Here is a 19,567-nt window from a genome sequence, read left to right on the forward strand (position 1 = left end):
GTACAAATATTTTCCAACATTTCTTATATTTTATGCTTTTCGACTGCTTATTTCCCTCAAGGAATATATAGCAAATGCCTTGAAAGATTTGATACATAAAGAGTAAGAAAAACACCTTATATGAAAATCAAAGCTGAATTAAGTATTTGATTAAAAAATCTGTTATGAGGACCAGTTAGTTCCAATATGCTCCACAATTGCTTTAACACCTCCAGCTAACTTGTTTTGGCCCATTTGTGAATATAATTCACCAATAAGAGAAAGTTGAATCCATACACATTGTATTCAGTAACTTACTGTGACATTTTTTTTCTGTGACTGCACCTTTTCTATCACTGCTTTGGTTTTTTGGACAATTTTCACAAGCCACCTGGCCATATTTTCCATTATAGGATCCAGCAGGACACAAAATACAGGTTGTTCCATATTTTGCACTGAATCTACCTGGTGGACATGTCACTATTCCATTAAAAAAAAGATATATAACAAATTATATACAATATAACAATTTATATACTAGTCTTCCATTGAGGACCTGTATATTGCATGAGTGAGAAAGAGGGCTGTGACAATAACTACAGACCCTTCATATCCTGGACATAAACTGTTTCAACTTCTTCCCTCAGGATGACAATGTGGGGCACTGCATGCCAAAACAACTATACACAAAGAAGTTCCCCCCCATGCCATCACTCTGCTAAAGAACTAAGTTGAAAACAGTATTTTATGCCCTAAGACAGTGGTGGCGAACCTATGGCACAGGTGCCAGAGGTGGCACTCGGAGCCCTCTCTGTGGGCACACGTTGCCGTTGTCCCAGCCTTGCCTCCACCCTGCTCACCAGCAGTCCCCCTGGAGGAGAGTCGCCCCTGAGCATGGCCCACGTGGAGCAGCGCAGCCAAGGACATGGCAGCCAGGCAGTGTAGACAAGACTCTGCCTTCATGCCCCATCGCGCACAGTTGATGCTGCAGGGCGTGGGCAGAGGGTGTGACCGCCATGGCGCTGCTGGGCTGCCTGGGTGATCTGTGGTGGGCCCTGAGGTGGTGAGTGGCCCTGCGGGCAGGCGAGGTGGGGGCGGGTGGGGGCGGGGCCAGTTTTTGGGCACTCGATCTCTAAAAGGTTTGCCATCACTGCCCTAAGATATCAAACTACAGGTAATCCTCGAGGTATAAAAGATCATATAGCAACCATTCAAAGTTACAATAGACCTCCTAAAAGCCATGTACGGCTATGATTTAAAGATAAGAATTTTAGAAAAGTCATCTGGTCATTTGCACTTACGAATGATCAGATGGCTTCATAACTTTGCAGAGATGCTACAGTGCACCCACCTATCTCTCTCCCCCCCATCCTTGGCTTGCTGGGTTTCCAAAGGCACTGGGCCTGCTTTGTCCCCCTGTTCTACCCCTCACTATCCCTTGCTTTTCTTCTGGAGATCTGCAGAATTCAGCATTGTGGACCGATCTTACTGGGCCATGTGGAGCAGCCGTTTGCAAACTGACCTCAACAAAACAGCATTTCCCTGATCTTCTGCCTTTCTGCATGGCCTCTTTAACTCAAAACAGCATAATGAGCCCCAATTTGTGCTCTGCAGTTTCTATATTTCCTCCTGAAACAGGAGCATTTCAGTGAGATGGAGAACAGACAATGAAGGGTTAAGTGTTAAAAGGGCAATGCAGAGGGAGCTGCTTTGTTTTTTTTGAAACCTGACCTAGAAGACAATGCTGCTCTTCCTCCACCCCCACCCCCCGCTTTAGTAAGACCACCCCTGGAATATTGCATCCAATTTTGGTCAACACATTACAAAAAAGATGTTGAGACTGGGAAAAAGTGCAAAGAAGAGCTACTAAGATGATTAAGGGCCTGGAGACAAAACATGAAGAATGGTTGGGTATGGCTAGCCTAGGGAAAAGAAGGACTAGCGGAGACATGACAGCAGTGCTCCAGTATTTGAGGGGCCACCACAAAGAAGAGGGGGGTCAACTTATTTTCCAAAGCACCAAAAGGCAAGACAAGAAACAATGGATGGAAACTAATCAAGGAGAGAAGCAACCTGGAATTAAGGAGAAACTTCCTAACAGAACAATTAACCAGTGGAACAGCTTACCTTCAGAAGTTGTAGGAGCTTCAACACTGGATGTTTTTAAGAAGAGACTAGACAGCCACCTGTCTGAAAGCAGGAGATCAGACTAGAACAGAGGTTTGCAACCTTAAAAACTCAAAGAGCCACTTGGACCCATTTCCCAGAGAAAAGAAAACACTGGGAGACGCAAAACTTGTGCGTGCATATGCGTGCGCATGCAAGGGGTGGAGAGCTTGATAGAAGAGTTTAATTAAAAAGAAATAGAGGCTGCTGTGCATGAGTTCTCTCTCTCTCCCTCTCTCTCTCTCACTCTTTCCTCTCCCTCTCTCTCTCTTTCTCTTTCTCTCTTTCTTCTCCCCCCTCTCTTTCTCTCTCTCTTTCTCTTTTCCTCTCTCTCCTTTCCCTCTCTCTCCTCTCTCTTTTTCTCTTTCTCTCTCTCTCTTTCCTCTCCCTCCCACTCTTTCTTTCTCTTTCCTCTCTCTTTCTCTTTCTCTCCCTCTCTCTCTCTTTCCTCTCCCTCTCTCTCCCCCCTCTCGCTCTTTCTCTTTCTCCCTCTCTCTCTATTTCTCTCCCTCTCTTTCTCTCTGTCTCTTTCCTCTCTCTCTTTCTCTCCCTCTCCCTCTCCCTGATCTTCTGCTCACCTGGCAAGCTGGCTTCAAGCTGTTCTCCAACAAGCTGACACAGATTCTTATTGGGCTGGCTGTCACCTGCCCTTCCTGCTTCCTGCAGAGACGCAGTTAAGGCAGGAGCCTCACCCAATAAGCTTGTCAGTTCATCAGAGGACAGGGTGAGGCCACTCTCTTTTTTACACACACACACACACACACACAGAGAGAGAGAGAGAGAGAGAGAGAGAGAGAGAGAGAGAGAGAGAGAGAGAGAGAGAAGGGAAGAGCAAGTGCCTCTCTCTCTGTCTTTGTCTCTCTCTCTCTGCAAATGGCAGAGGAGGCTGGGAGCCACAGGAGAAGACTCAAAGAGCCGCATGCAGCTCCAGAGCCGCGGGTTGCTGACCCATGAACTAGAAGACCTCCAACATCACTTCCAGCTGTATTCTGACTTTCTTTCCAAGCAGAACTGTAATTTCTCTTGTTCAAATGACATCCTGATGTCCTCACTGTAGACATACACTTGTATCAGATGGATCAGTGAATTGATGTCTCATTTGTTCTTTCCATACAACTTGATGTCATCCATGTAAAGAAGGTGACTGATGGTAATTCCATTCTTAAACTTCTATCCATGTCAACACTTTGGCTGAGACAAGCTGAGACAAACCTATGCAGAACAGCAGCAAGAACAATGCATCACCTTCGTATATTCTGCATTTGATGGCTACTTGTGTGAGCTGTCCTGAGTTGACTTCTAGTGTTGTCTTCTAGTCCCTTGAGTTCTTGAGGAAGATCCTTAGTGTCCTATTTACTTTGCATAGCACCAGGCAGATGCATGGGTATGGCACTGAGTCACAGGCTTTCCTACAGTCAATCCAGACTGTGTTCAGATATGGTCTGTCTAAACCTTATGTTTGGGGCAACTGCTCTACCTATGATAGAAGTTTAAAAGTGGAATGAGCAACGGGTGCTTTGAGCCTCTGGTGTATTTCCTAATGCCCTTCTGAGCTGTGCTCATGTAATGGCCCATGTTGTGAGAGGTTATTGGCTGGTAATTGGCTGGTACTGTTCCCTTTCATGATCAGCATTGTCCTTACTTAGGTTAGCCAGTCTGAGTGAGAGTTTCTAGCAGCTGGTTCATCTGTGTTGCTAGGTGTTCGTGTTAGTTTCTTTAGCCAGTAAGTGTGGATCATGTGCAGGCTAGGTGCTGTGCAGATGTTCATTTTGTTAACCCACTATTGGATGTTTGCTTCTGCGATGTGACTGGTTCCTCTTCTGGGAGACTGCTGTGGTGTGCTATCAGGTCCTGCAGTCAATTTGCACCAATGTTATATGTCTTTTAATGTGGAAAAATTTAATTTAATGTGGAGAAAAGCAAGGTTTTACACTTAGGCAACAGGGTGCAGCAAAAACCAAAAAAGCTAATACAATCCTTGGTTGTATAAACAGAGGCATAGAATCAAAATCATGTGAAGTATTGTGTTACCCCACTGCTTACTTCCCTCCATGTAGATGTAGTATCATTAAGGACTACGTACGGTTTGTCAGCCAGTTACAAATCCATCTGGTGGTGATGCTGTCTATCCCAGCATCTAGTTTTTTCTAGTTTACCAAGAAGTAGTTGTGGCCTACTTTTTTGAATGCCTTGCTGAAGTCTAAGGATACTATGTCTACAGCATTTTGTTGGCCTACTAATTTAGTCACTTTGTCAAAGAATGAAATAAGATTGGTTTGGCATGATCTATTTTAGCAAACTCATGCTGGCTTTTAGTTATAACTTTATTTGTTTCTAGATGTTCACAGATCTGTTTTTTGAATATTTTTTGCATTATCTTTTGCAATCTTTTGGTAGTTCTCCGGTGCTCCAGGATTTTTTAAAGATATGGTACGATGGTTCTGAGATAACATGTAGCAGCTCTTTCAAAATTCTGGGATGTAATCCATCAGGTCCAAGGATTTATATTCATCAAGATCAGACAAGTGTTCTCTTACCATTTTCTTGCTTATTTTAATTTTTATTTCAAGTCTGTCTTTTACAATTATGTTTTTGATAGTTTCTTTTTGCATGAAGACTGATGCAAAGAATGAGTTAAGCAGCTCTGCTTTCTTTGTACTGCCTGTTACTTCCTTGCCATCTTCTCTCTTTAGTGGACCAACTGTTTCCTTGACTTTTTTCTTCTTATTTATATGTTGAAAGAAACTTTTTAAATTATCTTTGATTTTTGTTCTTTGTTCTTTGTTCATTCTGAGCCTTTGCTTTCCTGAGTTTATCTTTGCAGATTTGGGCTATCTGCTGATATTCTGTGTTAGTTATGTGTCCCTCTTTCCATTTTTTGTATTTATCTTTTCTGTCTTTCAGTTTATCAGAAAGATATTTGTGCAACCATGCCGGTTTCTTCTTGGATTTCTTGTTTTTCTTTTTCAGTGATATTGTATTGGACTGGGCTTTTATGATCATATTTTTCAGTTGCCATCCTTTTTGAGTTGTTTTTCCCTTTAGGATTTTGATCCATGGGATTTTTCTTAGGCAATCTCTGAGTTTTTTAAAAAAAACCTCAGTTGTTTTAAGGTTTAAGTCATTGGTTGGGTTATATTCTATTGCTTCTCTTTGCATTATATTGAATTCCAGTATGACCTGGTCACTCTTGCCCAAAGTTCCAGTGACTTCAACTGGCCAAAGAATGCATGGAAGCTGCTGATGTGAAGACCCAGAAGCTCCTCATAATGCACAGAGGTTTCTACCCCAAGTCCAACACCTAGAGACTGTACATCAGTCAAAGAGAGAGCAGTTGGAGTCTGGTGAGTGTCAAAACTACTGACATGAATGAAACTAGATGCTGAGAGAATGTCTAAGGCAGTAGCAGATGTTGGAGAAAATCAAGAGAGGAAGTTCCATGGCAAGACAAGATTCTGCATGGGATCTATAATCAACAGGTCTAGGACATTTAAGCACTGACCCTTGGCCGTGCCCATTTTGCTCCCAGCCACCTGCCTCAGCCTATTCACAGCCAGCTTTCCTCCTCTACTAGCCCTATCCCAGCCATTCTCCATGGCCAATGGCCCTCAGGCCCGTCACCTCCCACTTTTTGTCCCTGCTCATTTGCCCAGGCACCATTTGACCCAGGTGTTTTGCTGCATGGAACAAATAGCCCCCAGCAGGAGCAAGCAGGAGCAATGGTGCTGCAGGGGCAGATGTGATTGGCAGTGGGCAGGATGATCACAGAGGCTGTGGGGTTGCAGTGTGCAATACATGTTTTTTTCTAAGTGCCATGACTGTTCCACAAGTTTCAGACCAATTGGGTGGCTCCAGAGCTGTGGTTCTGACAGGTCATGCAGAGGGGATGGGCCCCAAGTTATAAAAAGAGTCAGAAACAGCAAAGCTGTAGCACAAAAGCATCCTGCTGCTAGGGGCCATGTGGATTGGTCACCAGGACCAGAGGGGAGGAGGAAAGGGAGAGTGGTGGTGAGAATAGCAGCTGCCAGGGCCACTGGGGAGGCAGACAGGTGAGGGTGTGTTGGGACCAGGAAAGGAGTTGGGGCGCCTCTAGTAGGCTTTGCACAGATGGCTTGGCTCACAACTCAGCCAGATGCCTCCCCAGTGGCCCCAGGGACTGCTACTCCTGCTACCACTCCCCCTCCCTTCCTTTCTAGTCCTGGTGACAGATCTGTGCAGCCCCAATATATGCCTTGTCCCTGTCTGCATGACCTGTCAGAACCATGGCTCTGGAGCCACCTAACACAGCTTCTTTAAAAAAACTTCTGGAGCAGCCGGAGCACTTAAAAAAAATTGCATTGCATGCTGCCCATCCCACAGCCCCAGCAATCATCGTGCCAACCACCAATCACACACTGCCCCCACTGTACCATTGCTTCTGCCTGCCATCTGATTATCTGGGGGCTGCTTGTCCTATGCAGCAAAACACCTGGGTCAAACATGAGAGATGAAGGGTGGGGGGTGGAGAGCCAGGGGTTCATTGGCCATGGAGAATGGCCAGGGGAAGGCCAAGGGAGGAGGAAAACTGGCTGTTGTGGGTGGCTGGGGGTGAAGTGAGCACAGCGAAGGGTTGGTGCCTAAACATCCCATTCTGTAATTGACGTGTAGCCGAAGTGGCAGACATTGGGAATCTTATCAGTGGCTGGAAAGGACTGGTTTGAAAGACAGCACTGAGGTATTGATCATACATCACAAGAACAGGCACTAACACCACATTCACAGAAGCAGGGGTCTGCCACACCAGATAGGATCTAAAGTGCAGTCTATGCAGAGAGGACTCAGAGACAGTGCAACACAGAGTGGGAGGGTATAAGATGCAGGCAAGAATAGCATATACTGAACAACGCAACCAAGTAGCTGACATTGTATACTGGAATATCTACAGAATATGGACTAGACCCTCCTAAGTCTAGATGGGAGATCCCACAGAAGGTTGTGGAAAATAAGATTCTGTGGGATTTCCAGATTCAGATAGACAGGCAGTACTGGCCAATCAACCAATATTAAAGACAAAGACCAAAAGACAGCAATGATGACAGATGTAGCAATGCCAAGTGAAAGCAACATCAGGAAGGATTATAAGAAACTGGAGAAATATTAGGGACTGAAGAAAAACTGGACAGGATGTGGAAAGTAAAAGCCAAAGTGTCCCAGTAATGGGAGAAGCACTCAGATATGATTCCTAAGCTGGGAAAGTAGCTCCAACAGATACAGGATGACACCAGAGCTCTCTGTCTAGAAGAATGCAGTGTCAGTGTTGCTCCTCTTGAATGAATAAAGTATAAGAAAGCCACTCTGGGAAATAGGTTTCTATAATATAAAATGTGTTATTTATATCAAATGATATTGCACAATATTTAATAATTGTGCAATATTATTTATCTATAAGAATTCTGGCATAGAGTTGGAATACTCTGTATTAGCAAATAAACACGTAATGATTTGTAATATTAAGTATACAGTATTTCTTATTAACTTTAGATCAGATTAATTCAATGAAGTATTTTTTCTCATTTATTAGAAATTTTGAAGAAAATTTAAGGACAGGTAGTCCTTCAGTTATAAACATCATTGAGCCCTGCAATTATGGCCGTAAGTCATGACAATCATAAAGCAGGTCATCACATGACTGGACCTGATTTTACAAACTTTTTGCTGTAGTTGGTAAGTGAATGCTGGGGTTATAAAGCAAATGCCAAAATCATAAAGCAAACACTATGTTGGTTAAATAAACACTGCTGTTAAGCTAACCCATGGTTTGCTATGAGGCAGTTTTTGCCAGAAACTAGAAGTAAGCACTGTTTTCCAGCAAAATTGCCTCAAATCTTATTCCTGTGTGCAGGATGCAGCAAATGGCTGTAAATGTGAATTGGCTGTTGAGCAACCAAACTGTAGTCACAAGACTGGGGTGGCAGGTGACATCAAAACATTGAAACCAGGTTGTAAATTGCTTTGGGGGTCTGTTGTAACTTTGGACAGTGACTAAGTTGGCTGTTAGTCAAGGACTACTTGTATCAATCTCATTATATTGGAAATGTAAAATAGGTAAGGGGATATATATTCATATATGCGCTTGCCTCAATATTGCTAATTTTAGTTTAGTATTCATAACCTGTTAATGTAGCACATCAATCAAAGATGGGAATATATTTTGAATTATATACCAAAATATGCTTGCTTTCTGCTTATGAACTAGCTTTAATGAAAGGATTAATAAAAATTATTAATTTGTAAACACATCGTTAACTTTTGTTAAGTTAATGAGAATGGTTTTCTCTATATGCAATATGTTTTTGTTTTTATATATTAAAGAAATATTTTTTTAAAAAAAACAGGCATAGGGATCTCCAAAACAACAACAACAAAACAGCCAAATGATGAAACTTGAAAGGGGACATAAGGAGGAATCCTTTGAAATGCAAACTTGTATGTGATATTGGGGTGCAATTTCAAAGGCCAAAGATTACACTGAGATGCTGTAACACAACTTGTCACTTCTTGTAATTTATACCAGCACTATGCAACTAGATTTTCTTGCCAAATCCTTTGCTCTGTTCCTAGCCTTTGTTCAAACAAATAGTATATTTGAAGTCCCAGATGCAAAATGCAACTACCAGACATTAACTGCAGATGGGAGACAAACTGGCTAGTTCTGTGGTGGCAAACCTATGGCACGCGTGCCACAGGTGGCACACAGAGCCCTCTCTGTGGGCATGCACGTCATCACCCCAGTCCTAGGCCTTCAGCTGGGTTTTATAAAAACTTTTCACTTTAGGCCTCCACCGCCGTGTGCAAAAAAAAAAAAAGGTTCAATCAATCAATTTCAACTTCTCACAGGAAAAAAAAAGATCTCGCAAAGTTGGAATTGATTGATTGAACTTTTTAGTCCCACCCAGTCTGCCATTACCACTGCAGCCACGCCCACCCAATGGGCCACACCCACCCAATGGGCCATGCCCACCCGGCACCTGACGATACATAAGTGGGTTTTGGGTTGCAGTTTGGGCACTCGATCTCTAAAAGGTTCGCAATCACTGGGCTAGTTGTTAATTTACCATTAGCAAGTTATCTTTTTCCTTCCCCCATTTCTCTATGTATAATTCTACTCCAAACCCTGGAAACTTACCACAGCATCCTGGACATATTGTATTGTTGTTCATGGTACTTGTGTTTTTCCCAAACCCTGGTTTGCAATGATCTACTTTAACACCAGACAGAGTACCAGGAATATAACTTAAAAGATCACCAGGAAAGGGATCTGTGTTTAGGACTTCAAAGAACTGCTTGATTTTGTCATATGCCTACAATTTAAAAAGATGATTGCATTAATATTTGATTGTCAACTGGCTCCCAAGGTGGATTACATATAGAATATAATGCAAGATACTCATTTCTGCTAGCTGATATCATAAATAGTAGTTTCCATTCAAACAAAAATTAACTATGTGCAAACTGCATTCTGGACATGAACTGGTTGCAATATCCTCAGAATGTATTAGGTTTTCGGGGGGGGGGGGGGAGAGAGAGGCCTGTGCCTATTTTCTACCATTCTAGAAAATTATGCTCCAGTATATGAACTGATTCACAAATTTGTAAACAACATTACACTAAAAGTTGATGAGATCTGTAGATAGCAAAGACTGATAGGTGTGGCAGACCTTAATATTAAGAAAAATATATTGATGTTGTGAATTTACATGATCATCTTTTTTTGCTTTGGACAGACTCATGTCTTGAAGAATGCTATTTTCAAATATGATTGTTTTTAAGTATTTTAGAATAATTCTATATTACCTTTCTGATGCTGCTTGTGGAATGTTGACAATGAGAATTTTGACAAAAATCTGCTGAATCTAGTATAAGAGGAAACACTGCAAAAAGTGAAAGAGAGAGAATATTTTATGTTTTAATTATATTTTTCAGATGATTTTTAGATCATATCTTAATATGATAATTTCATGTATCAGAATACGGTAACATTACCACAGATAAAATTAATCTGCAATATCAGGCCATTATAAGGTGGCAAGGGTGAACTATGAAAAGATACACTTAAAAGTCAGTTACTCAGGTACTGTTTATTTAAATTCTTGATTAACAACATTTCAACAAAAATCAGCACATGATTTGAATCTATTAAGGACTTAGTTCTCTGTCTATTGAGAGAAAAGATTTAAAAAAATGCTTCCTTGCATACAAAAATAACAGTCAGGATTTAGTCAATGTTCTCCTCCTAGCCAACACAGTTGGCAATTGGGGAACACAATGCAATAGGGGCTATGAGGAACAGAGAAATGGGGAGTTACAAAGAGAAAGAGAATTTTGGTAGTGGCTAAACCTCTTAATTTTGCACTCTCAATATACAATACGGTATGTTCCCTGAACTATAAACAAAGGAGATATGTCAACTGAAAAGCAATCTATTTTTAGATAGTTATTCCTTGACATATGATGGCAATTAGGACTAAAATTTCCATCGCTAAGTAATGTGGTTGTAAGGTGTGACAGCATCACTTAGGGACAGCAATCTCTGTTGCTTTGGTTAATCAAATCTCATAGCTGATAGGCAAGGCAACTTCTTGCCAGCTTACCACAAAAGGATTTATGAGGTTGCAAGGAAGGATCAGGGAGAATACATGAAAGTACAAGGATGTGTGTGAGAGGCATGATGCAGGTCGATGTATGAGAGTGCACAATAGGCAGGCACAGGTCAGGTATGCAATGGTGCATCAGGATACATGAGTTGTGGCACAGATCAGGAAAAGTACCCCAAGGATGTAAGGGGGCATGAAAGATGCAGCATGGGTTGAAAAAGGTGCAAAGGGTGTGAAGGGATGCATGAGAAGTATGGCATGGATAAGGGAAGATGTGCGAGGTGTGGTGTAAGTTGGGGACATTGTGCAGGGGTATGAGTGAGGCACAGCTAGGATTGGTGAAGGTGTGAGTGGTTGGTGTAGCCCAAGTGCAAATGGACTGAGAAAGTGTTTCCTGATGGGAAGGATATTTAACCTAATGACTTGTGATTTTTCCTGTCAGCTTCCCTATTGACTTCCTGGGAAAGACAGCAGAGAAAGTTGCAAATGGCTATCTTGCGATCTCAGGGCACTGCAACCAGTTGTAAGTGTGAAGTGGTTGTCAAGATTGCAATCACATGATTGTGGGGGTGCTGGAACAGCAGAATTTTGATGAATAGTCATAATCACCATTTGCTCACTACCATTATAACTTCTAGTAGTCACTGAATGAATGGTGCTAAGTCAAGGACTACCTATATAGTGATTTCATAGTTGCATAGAGAGGTTTGGTGACTAATAACTTAAAGATACTGGAGATGGTCTTTGATTCAGCGGTTCAAGTCCTAGCATCATGTGACAGAGTAAATTTCCATCAATTGCCTTGGCTTTTGTCCACCAATCAGTTTGAAACCATGCCTTATGCGAGTAGATAAATAGGTATCACTTTGTTGGGAAATATGACAGAATTTTGTGTGTATGGTTGGACCCCTGCCAGTGCTGGATCTGCCCAGGCTGATTTGGAGAATGGTTGCTCATTTATTTTTGACACCTATTTAATGGACATATATACTGAAATAGACTCATTATTACATTTGTAGTACAAGTGATATTATTATTATATTAGTACCACTTGTAATGATATCAGAAATAATATCTGCAATATTTTCATATTTGTGGTATTATATAATATTGTATAGCACATACACACACACAAACAGAGAAGTAGTGAGCAAAGTTTTCACCTTACCTATGAACTGAAAGGTAAATTTATGTGTTATTTTTTTCAATGTGTCTGTAGCAGTATGACACTGGGTGTTCCATTGCTTGATTTCACAATTAAGCTTGTAAATTAAGCTCTCTAATTTCTCTAAGAGATATTTTATAAACGAGGCCACTGTGCTTGCTTCACAGGTTCCACTTGTGAATTCTGATGTCACGTATATACTCCTTTCTGGCACATGATATACTGTTAAAAATTAAAACAAATTATTTCTCTAACAGTTCACAATATGCAAGTTACCAAAAGCTAACACCAATGCATTATTGGTTCTATTGAAGAATGTATTGTCTTCTTTTGAAAGTAACATGAAATAGCAGGATCCAGGCAATCACTCCTTTTTTTAAATTTTGTTCAGCTGACTGATCAGAATTTCCCTAGTAGAACTTAATAAAATATGCTTAAATCTGAAAACCACCTTCACATGACTTTTATAGCTGTTCTCAAATCTCCAGAGAGAGGTTAAATGGATTGCTCATTTTGGATAGGGGAAGAAGGGGATCAGGAGACCCAGCAGATGATCATTCATGACCTATATGTTTAGATTATTACAATGGACTCTATATGAGACAGCCTTTGAAGACCATTTCAAAAATATAGCTGGCCCAGAATTCAGCAGTATGGGCTGTAATGGTCATGCCTCAGTATGCTTATGTGGCACAGGTGCTCCATAAGCTACATTGGTTGCTATCTGGCTTCTAGTGCACCTCAAGGAGCTTGTTATTACCTCTAAAGCCTTTCATGTATAGGGCCTGGTTTATAGAATTGGCTAGCCTTTTAAATTTGATAAACAAAACAAACACATTTTATAGTTTTCTGTAAATAATAGGTTATGCATAATTTTAGCTGGGTTCCACAACATACTCAAAATTAATTGTTTATAAGGGAATTGTTGACTTGTTTTCTTCTATGTAATGTTCTGAATAGATTGTTTTCTTTTTGATTTATTGTACTATGGATGCTTTACTGCATAGTATGGGTACACGTACATGTGTTTGTGTGTGTGTGTTGTGTGTATCTGTGAGTACATATATCCAGAGTTATTCTCATTGCACTAGGTATAGATATAATAAATAAATAAATACAAAACACTAATTAAGGCTGTAAGGACTTGGGGACCTGACAAAGGTATAATGCATTATGTGGATCAGACATATATCAAACTTTCCTTAAAATATACTTTTTTATTTTATTTTGGTCATAGACCAGCATTAAACTAGTAATATAATAATCACTCTAAAATAGAAGTAAAAATATCATATTGATAAAAAATGAAAAATTAACATAAAATGAAAACTTGGGAAAGACCTATAAAATTACAATGAATTTTACAATCAATAGTCTGAATGCTATAGATAACTAAGATAGATAACTATACAAAGAGCTAAAATAGTAAGATTTGTTATTATGAATATGTAAAGTTTGCTAACTTACATTAAATTTAATATTTTCTGAAACCCTAATAGGGTTTATTCAGATTATGACAGTGAATTTCCAACCAATTACTACAGAGAAATGGCAAAATAAAACTACACTTCATCTCTACATCTCTACAGAAATGCATAAAACCAAGGATGAAATCTTCCTAGAATGCATGTGGGTTAATATAACAGGAACAAAGAATAACATTGCCATAGCTGTATACTACAGGCTAACCAACCAAGCAGAAGACATAGGTGAACTTTTTGCTAATCAGTTAACAAATGTATGTAAGAAACACAGCACAGTTGTAGTAATGAGGGACTTTAACTACCCAGATATCAACTGGGAGACAAACTCTGTGTATACATATGGGAGATTGAACAGGTTTCTGGCTAATCCAGCTGACAACTTTGTCATCCAAAGGTAGAGGAGGGAACTAGAGGGACAGCTATATTGGACTTAATTCTTACTAACAGATGATAGAGGGGGTTGAAATTGCAGGAACTTTAGGGGAGAATGACTGTGTCATATTAGAATTCAACATAATGCAGACACAAGCAATAGAACATAATCAAGCAGTGTCTCAGACTTTAAAACAGCTGATTACAAAAAACTTAGAGACAGCTTGGAAAGGACTCCATGGATGAAAATTTTAAAGGAGAAAACAATTCAAGAAGCTTGGGAAACTCTGAAAAATACCATTAAAAGAGTCCAGTCCAGCTCAATACCACTGAAAAGGAAAAATAAGAAATCCAAGAAAAAACTAGCATGGTTACAGAAAGAACTCTCTGATAAACTGAAAGACCAAAAGGATAAATATAAAAAATGGAAACTAACTAAGCATATAGCCTGAATCTGCAAAGATGAAGTCAAAAAAAGCTAATGTTCAGAATGAAGTAAGACTTGCAACAAATGTCAAAAATAATTTTAAAAAAAGTTTCTTTCAACATATAAAATACAAGAAAAAAGCCAAAGAAACAGTTAGTGAATTAATGGAAGAAGATGGCAAGGAAGTGACAGGTAGCAGGGAGAAAACAGAGCTACTTAATTTTCATCCATCTTCACACAAAAAGAAAAAAATAGCTCAGCCTACCAAAAACAGAACTGTAAAAGATAGATTAGGAATTCAAATTAAAATAAACAAGAAAATAGTAAGAACACTTGTCCACTCTAGGCAAGTTCAAATCATCAGGACCAGGCGGATTACATCCCTGTGTTCTGAAGGGAGCTGGCAGATATGATCATAAAATCATTGAACCATATCCTTCAAACATCCTGGAGCACCGGGGAACTACCAGAGGACTGGAAAAGAGCTGATGTAGTTCCCATCTTCAAAAAAGGGGAAAAACCAGATTCAGGAAACTACAAACCAATCAGCCTGACATCAATACCTGGTAAGATCCTGCAAAAGATAAACAAGAAACAGATCTGTGAACACCTAGAAGCAAGTAATTATAATGAGAAGTCAACATAGGTTTGTCAAAAACAGATCATGCTAAAGAAAACTTATCTCATTCTTGGACAAAATGACTAAATTAGTGAAATAGTGAAATGCTGTGGAATAGTATACTTGAATTTCAGGAAGGCATTTGACAAAACAGACTACAACTTACTTCTTGATATAAGTTAGAAAAATGTCTTAGGCCCAGTACTGTTCAATATCTTCATAAAATATTGATGATGAAATAAAAGGTGAACTCATCAAATTTGCAGATGACACTAAGTTGGCAGGAATAGCCAACATGCCAGAAGATAGGCTCAAGATCCAGAGGAATCCTAAAAGACTTGAACCCTGGACCTACCTAACAAAATAAAATTCAATGGTGAGAAAAGTTTTACACTTGGGCAAGAAAAACCAAATGCACAGGTACTGATTAGATGAAACTTGGCTCAAAGGCAGTAACTACAAGAGGCAACTTGGACTCCTAGTGTATAACCACTTAAATATGAGCCAGAAGTGTGCTGCAGTGGCCAAAAAAATTCAATGCAATCCTAGGCTGCATTAATAAAAGGATAGAATCACATGAAGTGTTAGTACCACTATGAGGCCGTACTAAGACCACATTTGGAATACTGCATCCAGTTTTGGTCTCCACAATATAAAAAACATATTGAGACTCTGGAAACAGTGCATAGAGGAGCAGCAAAGATGATTAGGGGTCTAGAGGCTAAAACATATGAAGAACAGTTGCAAGAATTGGGTATATCTAGTTGGTGAAAAGAAGGACTAGGGGTTGACATGATAGCAGTGTTCCTGTCAGGGCCCACTTCAAAACCTCATCCTAAGAAAGCAGAACTCGTGGAAGCAGTTTCTTCCAAAAGGAACTTTTATTAGGAGAAGCTGACAGCAGGCATAATAGACAGGGTTTCCCGCTCAGATCAATAGGTTAAAAGTGTCTCAAGCAAAACCCCACCCCATAGTTCATCTGCTCAGTTCAAATGGGCCAATCCCCAGGTGTTGTCTGTTGTGGGAAAGAGTAGATAATGCCGGGCTGTCTCAGGGTTGCAGCGATGTTTTGTCAACTTTTCACACCTTCCTTTCCGAACGCAGAGATAAACCATTTGCCAGAGGCACATTCCTTTCTCCTTCCCCCTTCTCTAGCTGACATCAAGGGGAGAGATAGTTCACAGAGGAAGTATGCAGAAACAGCAAAGTGTTACAATGTAGTGACAGAGGAAAATAAAGCAATAGCCTGCAGTGCTTTCCCCCCTCCCCTCCAGGAGCATGGCAGAACCCAAAGTATAGAGAGAACAGAGTTTGTATTTAAAGCAAGAAAGGGGTCTCCTTAGAATATGGGTTCTGACAGCTCCAATATTTGAAAAGCTGTCACAAAGAAGCTGTCACAAAAGCTGTCAAAATACCAGAAAGCAAGACAAGAAGCAATGTGTCAGACCTGACCCAGTTTGATCCCTTAGGGAAGGGACTTTATTTGAAGTGAAAAGGCTAAGCCCCTTTGTATCATGCATTCGTTTTTGTAAGCCTGGAACCACTTGTCTCCCTCTAATGCTGCTTTTAGGGAGTCTGTTATGCCAACCCCCTGGGGGTTCTCTTTTGTCTGCACTCAGGTGATGACCAATGCCATAACTTGGTGAGATGGGAAAATTGGTCTCACTGTTTCCTGCTTGGAACTGTTGTATTAGAGCATCCTGGACAGTGCATCAGCTAGGAAGTTCTTTCCCCCTGGGAGATAGTAGAGGTGAAGTTAAACTGATTAAAGTACTGAGCCCACTGGACTTGCTTGGGTGATAGCCACTGGGATGTTTTTAGGCCTTTTAAGTTCTAGTGATCAGTCAACACCTTGAAAGGGGCCTTGCTCCCTTCCAAGAAGTGCCTTTATGTTAAGAGTGCGCAGTGGACTGCATAAACTTCCTTTTCCCACACTGCCATTCAGTGTCACTCAGTTTCTTGGAGGTGTATACGCATGGCTGCAGGGCACCCTGGCTGTTCCTATGCAAAAATATTGCTCTCATCGCCACATCATTAGCATCTGCTTGAATAATAAATGGGGCATTAAGGTCTGGGTGGTTTTTTTAAAAACAATTTTATTAGTTTTTTCTATTTTTGCACCCAGAAGCTTAAGAGCCAACATGAAGATAGGGTAATCAATTGAATACAATAACATCATAAATATACAGCTCACATAATACTCCTTAAAATTTCCCTCTCTATCAATTAACATGATATAGTCAAATTAATACATTTCTAGATAAAATTCATTCATTAATACGTTCCTAAATAAAAATTCCATTAATCAGTAAAGGTTATCTGCAACCCATTACTTATATAAATCAAAGTCCTGTTTTCAGCTATTATTAATTTAATACCATATCCAACTTAGCGTTAAGCAGACATATTATTTACCATTTGGATGTCCCTAACTTCTCTTATTTAAATATATTATTTCCATCATTACATTCTTACAATTCTTAACCATATTCTGTTTCCTCTTCAGTAATTCTTCGTTTATTAATTTCATCTCTTCTATTATTACAATCTTTTTTTCATTATAACTCCACAAATTAATTATCATGCCTAATAATAAAAAACACAAAAAATAGTAAAAATAGTAAAAAAGAAAGACAGAAACAAATCAAGAGGAAAAAAGAGAAAGGAAGAAAGATCTATTATTCCAAAGAATATATTCTTACTATATTTCAATACTAAGTTCTAAATCTTATCCTAATAACACCTCTTAAAAGTCCAAGTCCAAATCAGTCTGCATCTCTATGAAACCTTTACAACCCATAACTGTAATCTTAAATTCCATATTTATATCTTATTCTAGCCTTCTTTCTATTCCAGATAGATTCCATAATAAAGCCTCTAGATCCACAAATAAGTCTCCCTTCATCTCTGGCCAGAGTACATAAACCAAAGGAAATTCTCCCATTGTCCATTTTAATAGGCTAGTAACAAAATTGTGGCGATTCTCGATAGCTCATAATTGGACCTCAATCCTCGTCCTTTTTGAGGTTACATATAGTTTAGTTGCAATCACTTTTGAATCCTCCAAAATTTGAATAAATTGTATATAAAATGATACATAATCCTCTTTAGTGTTGTTTGGTTCTTCTTCTGTTGATTTTTTATCTGTCAAAAAGTCAATTGAATTCTGCACATCGGCTTGTCCTTCTGGGATAACATCCTTAGTTTCTGTGCTAAAAATCGTTTGTTCATTAGCATCCAAGATTTTTTCTAATGTAGATTGATAATCCAGATGTGAATTTAGTTCCTCCATCTTAGTAAGTTGTAAGCAAAGTTTAGAACAGATCTCTTGGGTGTATATCCCTTCTACTGTTTCTTGGCCTGCAAAGTGTTCACTTAGGCCTTGTGCTTTAGTTTGTTGTTGAGAAATAATCTCTCTTGTATAGGCAACTATTAGCTCAGTATTTTCAAGAATTTTGTCCAATATATACTTGTAATTAAGGTCTAGGCAGGGTTCCTCCATTTCAATAGTGTTTAGAGCCATTATTCTTTTGGTGGAGGCTGTATTTAATAACAATCAGTCAATATCCACCTCCACCCAGCTGTACAGCTTCTTTATCTTTTCCTTTTTGTGATAATTTGAAGGTCAGAGTCAGATTCAAAGTCCAAGAAGAGAAAATAACAATTGCAGTTGGTAATTTCACCACAAGATGTCCCCAGAGGATTATCCAAAGTTATTCAGTCTTTCCAAACCCCCTGTAAAAGTAATTTCTTTTCTTTCCTCCTTTCCTCTTTCCCTCTTTTCTTTAATTACAAAAATAGTAAAAAAATTAAAAAAAACCAATATTCTCCAAATAGCTGGCATATTAAGTCTCTATATCAGGGAATTTTGGGACCCCCAAATGTCCAAAAATAATATCAGCCATTAAAAAAGTAGAACTTAATTTTTCTTTTGTTCCAAGGCTTTTTCCCCCCCCATCAACAGCACCGCTTTAACAAAGTAGGGAAATAGTTCCCAAAAAAAAGCTTTTACAGGAGTAAATAGGAAAAGTAGAGGCAAAAAAAGGTCTCACCGAATCTTCCACGGTGGTTCTGTTTCGCTTAGATATTCTTGTGGCTTGCGGTTGGTGCAGCTGAGTGATCGGCCATTTTACTGACCGATCTTTACTCCGTCGGCCCAAAGGAGCTTACCCGGACTGTAGAAGATGCCGCCACCCTTCTGCAGTCAAACGGGGGGCCTCCTCAGTGGTGGTCGCCTCTCCAGGGCGACTTTTCGACCCGATCAAGGGTCTACCGGCGGAGGAAACTCGGCTGGCAAAGAGAGCAGTCTCTTCACACGACCGCGGCGCCATGACCCGGAACTGGAAGCCAGAGTCTGGGTGTTTTAACATAGGTTTGGTAGCAAACAGCCATGTGAGTTTTTGGAATGCTGCTTGGCACTCTATTGACCACTTCAGGGGCTGACTCTTGAGGTTTTTGTCTATAAATAGACACAGTTCCTTCAGCTCTCTAAGGGTCATCGAGTACAACTTGGGCTTGGGTAGCTTAGCTTCTAGCAAGATCTCTATGGAACAGCCTATTGGCCAGGAGGGTTGGATTCTTCTGAGCCCCTCTTGCTAACAAATCCCCCAAGTCCCGGTACTCCACTGGAATCTGGGGATCGGCCTTCTTTCATTCCTGCAGGGCAGCCCCCACCTTGTGTCACAGTTTTGGGCTCACTAGGTTCTTCCCTGGCTTTAGTTC

The 19,567-nt window shown here is 40.0% G+C and overlaps 1 protein-coding gene across 1 annotated transcript; it reads right to left on the reverse strand.

Annotated features, from left to right (window-relative positions):
* Nucleotides 1-247: 247 nt before the first annotated feature.
* Nucleotides 248-12,719, reverse strand: LOC114923496 (zona pellucida-binding protein 1-like). The gene is made up of 5 exons (XM_029286551.1): nt 12,704-12,719; nt 11,947-12,165; nt 9,979-10,055; nt 9,311-9,485; nt 248-459 (listed from the first exon to the last, which is right to left on the reverse strand). Exons 1-5 carry the CDS (start codon nt 12,717-12,719, stop codon nt 248-250), a joined length of 699 nt encoding a protein of 232 aa, XP_029142384.1.
* Nucleotides 12,720-19,567: the final 6,848 nt, after the last annotated feature.

This window comes from Protobothrops mucrosquamatus, unplaced genomic scaffold (assembly GCF_001527695.2).
Source record: "Protobothrops mucrosquamatus isolate PMUCROS unplaced genomic scaffold, P.Mucros_1.0 scaffold_217, whole genome shotgun sequence".
In the NCBI taxonomy this organism is placed as follows: Eukaryota; Metazoa; Chordata; class Lepidosauria; order Squamata; family Viperidae; genus Protobothrops; species Protobothrops mucrosquamatus.